Source organism: Quercus lobata, chromosome 3 (genome assembly GCF_001633185.2).
Source record: "Quercus lobata isolate SW786 chromosome 3, ValleyOak3.0 Primary Assembly, whole genome shotgun sequence".
NCBI lineage: Eukaryota > Viridiplantae > Streptophyta > Magnoliopsida > Fagales > Fagaceae > Quercus > Quercus lobata.
In genome coordinates, this window is record NC_044906.1 from 31597098 (window position 1) to 31607238 (window position 10141).

At 33.3% G+C, this 10141-nt stretch overlaps 1 protein-coding gene across 1 annotated transcript; it reads right to left on the bottom strand.

Moving 5' to 3' along the window:
* Window positions 1-534: 534 nt before the first annotated feature.
* On the bottom strand, window positions 535-1458 carry LOC115980741. Its single transcript, XM_031102963.1, has 2 exons — window positions 939-1458; window positions 535-830 (listed from the first exon to the last, which is right to left on the bottom strand). Exons 1-2 carry the CDS (start codon window positions 1456-1458, stop codon window positions 535-537), a joined length of 816 nt encoding a protein of 271 aa, XP_030958823.1.
* Window positions 1459-10141: the final 8683 nt, after the last annotated feature.

A 10141-nucleotide genomic window follows, 5' to 3' on the forward strand; every position in this document is an offset into this window, starting at 1 on the left:
GATTTGCTGAGGATAATCACCAACCGTTAAAGGTATCGTGACTGCATCGAGGGAGTATACTTTTGTCCCTCCAAACCCAACGAGTAGGACGTTGGTTGGAACCAGTTGTTCTCTATCAATCCTCATTTGCTGGAACGTCGGGTAGTAGAAGATGTCAGTGGAGCTTCCGTTGTCAACCAGAACCCGGTGTGTGTTGTAGTCTCCTACCTGTATGCTAATGACGAGTGCATCGTCATACAGATGGTGGAGACGTCAAACATCTTCCTCTGAGAATTCAATGATAGGGTTGTCGATCCATGCCATCTTTGGTACGAAGCTCGCCAGCTGGACATTTTGAACCATCCTGAGGTAAGTCTTATGAGCCTTTTTTGACAAGCCAGAGGCCACTATGCCTCCCACAATCATTCTTATGTCTCTTACGGGCAGCCTGGGACGCTCTTTCTCTCGACAAGCAACCTACTCTTGTGGTGGGTCTATTCTTTCCTTGCTAACAAACCTTTACAACTTCCCTTGTTTAATAAAAGTTTCTATTTGTTACTTCAAGTCATAGTAGTCAGATGTGTTATGGTTATGATCATGGTAAAAGCGGCAGTACTTGTCTCTAGACCTCTTATTGGGGTCTCCCTTCAGCTTACCGGGAAATGTCAAGGCTCCTTCATCCTTGATCTGCATCAGGACTTGGTTGATTGAGGCATTCAATAGGGTGAAGCTTGTGAACCTCCCTGTGGGGGGTTTGGAGCACCTATCCTCCTGTCGGTCTCCAGTCCTTGTTGTCTTTAGTCCCCTATCCTGCCATGCCTCATTTTGTCTTTCCCTTTTTTTGGGCTTCTCTTCTCATGCCAGCAACGCGTCTTACGCGTTCATGTACTTGGTTTCTCTGTAGAGTACATTCAACATAGTCTTTGGGTCATTTTTGTATAAAGAAAATAGAAACTTACCCTTCCATAACCCATTCGTCAATGCAGCCACGAGTATCTTGTTGTCAGCTTCATCGATCAAGAGGGCCTCTTTGTTAAAGTAGATTATGTAAGACCTTAGTGTCTCATCCTCCCGTTGCTTAATGCTCATCAAGCATGCAGTAGACTTCTTATACCTATGTCTCCCGATAAAGTATGAGGAAAACTGGGCGCTTAACTCCTTAAAGGTACTAATGGAGTTGGGTGTCAACCTGCTGAACCAAATCTTTATAGGGCTCTTCAACATAGTGGGGAAGACCCTGCGCATGATCTCGTCCACCACTCCTTGCAGGAGCATCAGGGTCTTGAAAGACTCCAAGTGATCGAGGGGATCCTTAGATGCGTCGTAGGTCTTCACCTGCGGCATGCGAAACGTTGGTGAAAGGAGGAACAAAGTGACGGAAGCAGTGAATGGTGAATCAGTTCGATGGACCAACTCGTTGAAGCCGCTTGACACCCGTCCTCTGAGGGTGTTCATCATGAAATTCATCCGTTCCTTCATTATCTGTATCTTCGTGACCATGTGTGGTGGAGCCGTTTTCGCGGCGAATGGACGGCTTATGTCCTGTCACTCTTGTCTGCTTGGGGTGTTGCTGCCCTCCGGCCTTTCTTAGTCCTTTTTCTCAATGCTTGTATCTTCTTGGTCCTCCTCTTGATTGTTAGGCCCTGCGTTCTTTTGGCGTAGTTGCTCCTCTAGGTTGTGGTTTTTCTTGGTGAGACGTTCTACGGCTGTGGCGAGAGTCTGAGCCTGTCTTTTGAAGGCGATGGTATGCGGTTCGTCCCCTTGATCATTGTTGGTAGTCGCCATCAAGCGAGTAAGTACCATGCAACTCTTTGTTTGGAAAGCGATAGTATGGCTTACAAATGAAAGTTCCCCATAGACAGCGCCAACTGATAATGCCAAAAATCGTTAGTAAGTCGCATAGTCCTCATGTGCTCAAGTCAACATTTGCGAAACAAAAATAAAGAAGACCTTGTAGAGAATACTGGTGTGGTACCGGCCAAATACCCTACAAAGGTCAATTTAAAGAACTTTCACAACTCTAGAGTGTCAGAGCTAGGGTAGATTATGCGTACCTTGGTTTGTGAGGGTTTTGGGGTTTTCATAATAGCATAGGGTTAACATCCATTCCTTGGCATACAAGGCCTTTCCTTGTAGGGAAGATCTTCATTAATACGCGTATCTTGTGGGATCCTTTTCTTGTAGGAATCCCCTTGATCAGGATTAATCATGGGGTACAAGATGTTTCCTTATACACTCATGCGTGGAGGCCAAGCAAGGCCATGTCAGACCCGTCAAAGGTTTACTTATCCCCTTCAACTTCCTTCTGCCAACTTCTTATCCCGTCTATGCATTCTGGTCGTCTCATTTAGGTGTCGTTGATCTCGAGGCGCAGCAGTTGGCCTTGAGGTGGAACCATCAGCTTTATGATATTGTCGTTTGTGTCTATGAATGCACAAGTAAGGTCGACAGGTTCACTAGGACCGTCAAGTTTGCCTTATGTGAACGAGTTTATCAAACTTTCAGAATTACCCTTATTACTTTCAATCATGCCTCAAATATTCAACATGTGGTGATGCCATGGCATTGCAAATTTCTTCTCTCTCTCTCTCTCTCTCTCTCTCTCTCTCTCTCTCTCTCTCTCTCTCTCTCTCTCTCTCTCTCTCTCTCTCATCTTAGCATTCTTAGTTTTCACATTATATGTTTCCTGAACTTGAAAGAGGAAGTAAATATTTTTGGTTAATTTTATACTTAATTCTCATTTATGCATTCAAATGCATAAAAAGTTAAGAATGATGCAACCTCATCAACAAATCCTAAAACATAGGAATCATTCATATCCTAAAATATAAGAATTAATTTGAATACATAAAAATAACAATATTATTCTATCTAGAAAGTTTTATTTTATCACTAAATTAAATTCAGATAATTTATTTAGCACTTGGGTCATAACATTATCTCTTATCAGACTTTTTTCTTTTTCTCTTTTCTGGTAAAAAGAAACTCTAATATTTTATATATTTACATATGTTTTTTTTTTTTTTTGTAACGTTAAAATATTGATGTTATTTCTTTATTAGAGTGACCACTAGAAGAATGTAATTTATAATTAAGTCTTCATTTAATCATGGATAAATGCATAACGTTGTGGCATTGGCTTTATCCAATTTCTTTGGGAGGATTTGGACCAAGTCTAAGTGCCCATAATACAAGCTATCAGTTCAGACGTCCAATCACTATTATTGAATATCATATGGAGATGATTCGATGTATTTACATCAAAGCTGCAAGTTGATGGGATGAGAACTATTATTATTTCGAAGGAACGTCTTCTTTCAGTCCTAGCTCATACTACTTAATAACCCGGGTGCTACCAGATGTGGATCGTATTTGACTTGCTCTTAATAAGGGACAACCTAGAGTGTGGTACTAGTGGACTGCTTTGAGGAAATAAACTATTTCTTAATGAATAATGACACATAAATGTGTGTCCCATTCATGACTATGGAAACACAGTACCAACCAAAACTCATGTTAACGCATGTTAACATTTTGATCTGGACTGTAAAGTGAGAAACTTAGAGCTTGTTTGGATTTAATATTTTGATAACTCAATTCTCAGTTTCCATAATTCATAACTTAAAAATGATGGGACCCATAGCAAAAAGGTTGTTTGGCCAAACAATAACTTTGTTTCCATAACTCATAACTCAATAGCAATATTGTAATTAAACACACATAGGGGACCCACAGCTGCAACTTTTGACCACCTTTTGACTTTTTTTTTTTCCACTTGTTCGGTCTTTCAATTCTATTTTTTTTTTTCCACTTGTTCGGTCTTTAGTTCTGGTTTTTTTTTTTTTTTTTTTTTTTCACTTGTTCGGTCTTCAGTTCTGGTTTTTATTTATTATTTATTTATTATTTATTTATTTTTATTTAGCTTTGGTGAGTTTGGGTACTGGAAAAAAAAAAAAAAAAAAAAGAGAGAGAAAAAGCTGCACCGGCTGACAGGTATGGGGCCCACAAATAGTGTGAAAAATATTGCGCGCGTGATGGAAATTGGGTGATGATGCCAAATGAGTGTGAAAAATTGAGTGATGAGTTATGAGTGATGAGTGATGGAAATTGAGTGATGAAAAAACCTTGGCCAAACAGGCTCTTAGTTCTCTTGGGTAGTAAAGCAGTCATCCTATTTTAAAATTTAGATCTAGTGGAGTTCTGTTAAAAATTTATTAAAAATTATTTTTAATATCTACTTGTTGGTCTTCCATTTAATTTTCCAACCTACACATTAAATATTTATTCTCGTAACTAACCTTTGTCAAAAGAATAGCTTGAGTCAATTAGTGTTTTAGGGTAAAATATAAGTACAGTTAGTAAGTTTAGGTTCTCTAATTCAATTCGATTCTCCAAAAAAAAAAAAAATTTAATTAAATTTAACCATGTAGATGCAATGACCAATGAATCTTATGATTGAATTTAGTTGTCCTTAATTAAAAGAGAAAAAGAAAATAATTTTTTCATTAATTAGAGTTCACTGATAAAACTATGCTGCTATTATAAAAGAGAGAGAGAGAGAGAGTCTTATGGTTGCTTACTTTGCCAAGAGGCTCCCCTTGTCCTGTTTTTGTTCTTCATAGCATAGGTATCTATAATAATTGATTAAGTGATTAAAATTTATCATTTTTTTATCGGGTTATACTTTTATGCACGTTCCTAAACCCAATGTTACTGTCCCCCACTTTTGTACTTTGTACTGTCCTGCAAAGCAACTCATTCACTCTCCAAACTCCAAGTGTGGAATGAGCTCAACCCTTTTCTGGAATCAGCTAAACTTTAATGATCAAGATTTACATGCCAAAAGTTGGGTTCCATATCTTAAGGAACCGTCATGCTCCAGCAAAGATACCATCTATTCAGCTACAAATATGAAAGTAACAGCTAAAAGAATAGTACATTTGAGTGTGAGATAGAATTATATATGGGAAAGTAGTCATAGTGGAGACACGTGTGTGATGTGTCCCATTAAGATAACTTTGCATCTGTTATTAGTCTCACTAAATTAATTATCCAAAAGAAATGTCATTGTAGAACTGAAGCAAAATTTTGGAGTTATATGAGAGAATGATTGTTAATTAGAAATAAAATATGTTAAGGCTTTATCATTATCTTTAGAATTAGAATGCCCTGAAACAAAGATTGGACCACGGCAGACTCCACCTTCAAGGAGAGACAGTGACATGAGGGACATCCATGCAGCAAAGCACTCAAAGATAAGCCAATTGAAATGACAATGGGTGTGGCGCTGTGTGGAGTAGCTATCTTTCCATTAAATTTTTCTGTTCATTTCTTTTTTGAAATTTTGATAAGCATATTCAAATTCATTCTGAAATTTCGATAACTTTTCATCCCTGTACCCAACTTTAATTTAAAGCAGTCTAGCCATAAAATGCGATACTGTCTTGGAATATTAACATCAATATCGTTAAAATAGAAAATTGTGTGATGATATGGAGAATTATTATCCGATCAGTCTCTTATAGGATCGATTTTATATTCTATAACAAAGCAGATGTTGTGTTCTGTATTATTGTGATAATTAAGGAAGGCAGAGAATGAATTTAATGGAAACTTCTTCATCTTTATACACAATTTTTCCTTAAAATATAATTGAAAAAAGAAGAAAGTACGCATGTTAAAGGGATACGAAACAATTCAAATGATGAATGGAGTTTCTAACTCACCCTTTTAGCAATGGTTATCCTTAAATAAGAAAATAAAAAATACATAGAATAAGAAAAGTAGAAGGAGAATTAACAAAGTTCATCTTGATGGCCTATGCCTACGCATTTGCTATTCGGAACTGTATATTACAAAGTAAACCAATATATGGAATAGGATTAGTTGATAACCCTAAAATCACAATAGTCCATGGCATTACAAAACAATAATAGTGAATCTCCAAAATAGTTGTTTACTTATTTATAGTAATATCTTAATATTTTAATATTTACACCCGCTAAACTCAAGATGGCCGGGGACCTGACTAAAACTTAAGTTTAGAAGGAAAGTCTTCGATGCACGGAAGATCTATCATGCCTATTAAATGAATTGGGATCCACCAAAAAATGCTTAAAACACATTCCCATCAAAGAGAAAGAAGTCAGACGTAAGAGTGTGAGGGCTCTCCGAGCACATTGAGACGCTTGAAAAGGGTGTCTTTAAAGCATGAAGTAATGAGTACAACTACAAGAAAGCGCAATATTGGGACTGAGAGGATGCGTAAGAACATGAGAGACAGCGATTTTGAAAGGACCCGAATACTTACAAATATGAGGAGTCTGGCTGAAATGAGTAAGTGATGTCGTTAAGTAGATGACATGACCCTGCTATTATCGAACCAATAATGTATATTTGATGTAACCTAAAAGGAAAATTAGGTATATTTGATTCCGACGTACATGCAAATAGTCAGGCATGACTAGCTAGCGAAGCAAGTATATACAGAGGCAATGGATTTTTAGTTTAGAGTAACATTTAGGGTGGAGCTCAGCTGGTGGACCAAGATTTAGGTAAGGTAGGTTGTGTGTTTATGACCAAACTCTCTTTATGAATAAGCCCCTAAATTCCTTATCATAAATTCAAAAAAAAAAAAAAAATGATACTTTTTTTTTTTACTTACATAATATATACTAGCCTCATCATATGCGCTCTACACGTGTGATGAAACTCTTTTTTTAATTTTGAGTTTAATGTAATTTTTCAATTTAAATTTATCTATTATTAGTGTGGTTACATAGAAAATGATTTTTAAAATACTAAAATTTAGGATTTAAAAATGAATAAACTACTAGGTTTAGTGTGTGCTAATTTTTAAGAAAAAATGTATCAAACGTGCATGAAATATATTTAAATAGAAGAAAGAGTGTATGCTAATTATTAGGAAAAAAATTTCTCTAATAGTTTTTTTTTTTTTTTTTGAATTTTGTTGAATTACAAATTTAACCATTTTTATTTTTAAAGAATAATGATTATTTAATTAGATTAGGGGTATAAAGTCATAATTAATTTTCTAAATCCTCTTATTATATAGAGATACATGATGATAGTTGATAATATGCCCCCACCAAATTTAAAATAGCATTTTGAATTGCAAATTACGTCCCACTTCAATTTCATACGCTTGACTCTATGTATCAAGCCTTTTATTTAGACTTCTTTTTTTTTTTTTTTTTCTATTTTCAAGGAAACAATAGTAGACTTTATTTATTGAAAATCATGGTGTACAACGAGAAAGAAAAAATAGAGGCATTGTTCTAACCAAACAAGTTTTCTCATTCTCTTTTGCAACACTGGTAAGAGCTAGAGCAGCACAATTACATTTTAAATGAATACTAACCAAAAAAAAGGAAGAAAGCCTTAAAAAATATTGGAAATATCATCTAAATCCCTAGCAGTTATCTATTTAGAATGTTTGTTGAGTTAGTTCTATATTCTTCTTCTATATATTTGTATGGGAAAATTTAAGTATAGTATTTTACGTGTAGAATATTAGGACACGTTTCATAAGAGGATTTAAATGCAATTTTTTGTTTTGAAAACCAAAAAATATGGGTCTCACACTTAAATATATTGTTTGGATGATGTTTTCTAAATATAGTTTTCATAATATTATTTCCTATTTTTCCTATTCAAAACAGGATTTTGAAAACCACTAAGAGAATGCTTTCAAGATACAAAAAATGATTTGAATATCATAATTAAATTGAAAATAGTGAAATCCAAAAATATGTCCAAACTCTTATATCTCTTAAATTAAAAGGCTTATCTTTATCTTAAAAAAATTCTCAAACTTCAAATTTGAAACTTATCAATATCCCAAAAAAAAAAAAAAGGTACATGAGATCTATTCTTTTTTCATTATCTTAAAAAATAAAGTAATCTACAGTTCTACACATTACCTTTTGTAGATTTTTTTAATAAAAATAATTCAAAAATATAAATGGTCTCCTAAACATTTTTTTTTTCAATATTTTGAAATTTTTTCTTAAAAATGGGAGCCAAACACATATAATGTAATACAATTTATAAAAAAAATAAAAAATAAATCTCAAAAGTAGAAATGATCTCCTAAACATCTTTTTTTTTTTTTTTTTCATTTTTAGTATTTTGAAAGTTTTTCTTAAAAGTGGGAGCCAAACATATATAATGTAAAAATTATTATCTGAAAACTAGTTTCAAATTCAATTTTTTGAAAATTATTGATTTATACATGCTCAACTAATTAATAATAATTGCTTCTTCTTCTTTTTTGTCCCAAAAAAAAAAAAAAAAAACATATTCATATTTTACAAAGAGACACTAGGTAGAAATCATGCCACATAACAGGCTTTTGAAATAAATTAACCAACAGCTTTTTCCGCATGGCATCTTCGTATAAAGTAGGCCTAATTTTATTGCTTTTACTCTCTAAAAGTATTCAATAATATATCTCAAGTAATTGTGTACAACAAATATAGTTTAAACACTTTTCTCAAAAAAAAATATATATATATAGTTTAAACACTATCAACCCTACTTCAAAAAAGAATTTAATTTTAGGCTACAAGCCTTGTAATGCCATGGTATTACGTACTTAAAAAAAGTGCTGTGCTTGTCTACAATAAAAAAAAAAAGTGTTGTGCTTAAATAAACTTTTTTTTTTGGAAGAATGCTTAAATAAACTTAAAGGCATATACATTCAAAAAAATCTTAAAGGCATATAAGTATTGATTTATACATGCTCAACTAATTAATAATAATTGCTTCTTCTTCTTTTTTGACATAATCCATGATGCACAGCTAATTAGTAAAAAATTCTTGATATATACAAAAAATTAATAATAATAACAAATTAACAATTGCTTGAAAATTGAAATCAAATAATAATAATAATAACAATTGCTAAAAGAGTTAAGTTACAGTCATTTATTTATTATTTGTGTTTCTCAAAAAATATATATTTATTATTTGCCTTATTTAAAGGAAAACGAATTTCGGTCATTTTTTTAAAAGCACCGGATGAGATGAACCTTCCTTTTCTTTTCTTTTTTTTTTTCTTTTTTGTTGAGAAGAGGTTGAGATGAACCTAGCTTGTCCTAATGTTTGATTCAGAATTAAAAATTCAATTGTACTATCCCTTCCTACGTCTCCACGCAACTCTGACTCCCAATTTTAGATTTTGAAAAGTATATTCCCTTCCTTCAGAAAGCTCAAAAGTTCAAAACTCCTCCACGTTATTGTCATTTAATTTAGCATTTTTTTTCACAAGGGTCCCAACTTAGCATTCAAAAATAACAGCAGTGCTGAGAATATAGACAAAACTCCGGTACAGTTATATTAGTTATTCTTAGCGCTTCTTTGGATGGCCGCAGTTTTCGATAGGTTATTTACTAAATACGATAAGAAAATACTTTTTTTTTTTTTTTTTTAGCTTTTAGCTAAAAGTAATGTTCCATCCATGATATCCTCACAATAAATCTTATATGGCAAATCGTTTAACTTAGCGTCACCACTAACGTTACTTCTTTACTTATCGATATCAGTTTACCACATAAAATTTGTAGATAATCTTTATGTCAAATGGGTAACAAAAATCATTACTAATTTATTAATTATGATGGGAACAACATCACTTTTACACAAAACACTTAGAGGCATTTGATTCGCCGAGATGTTACATTACACTGTAATACTACATTATTATAATCTTACATTAATATAATCTCAATACAATAATATAATATTACATTATTTAGGAAAGTGATAAAATTAAGATGATGTAGTATATTTTGTAATTTTAAATTAAGGTATTTTGTAATTTTATATTATTGTGCATTACGTCTAGATACATCACAACAAACTCAATGCCTCTAAAATATTTATTATTATCAATTAGTATAATGTATTGTCTCATCACTTATGTCAAAATTGTTGTGTAGCAAAAATAAAAATGTAGTACTAATGAACTGCTGTGACGTTGCAGTTACTGTCAAAATACACCAAAATGAACAAGGCAACCACAGCTTCTGTTTTTCTACCAAAAAAGTAGTAAATCATAACTGGCATACCCACCAAACGGATATTCCTTTATCTATTCCATTCCAAAACCCTCTTTACAATTCTTCTATAAATAATACAT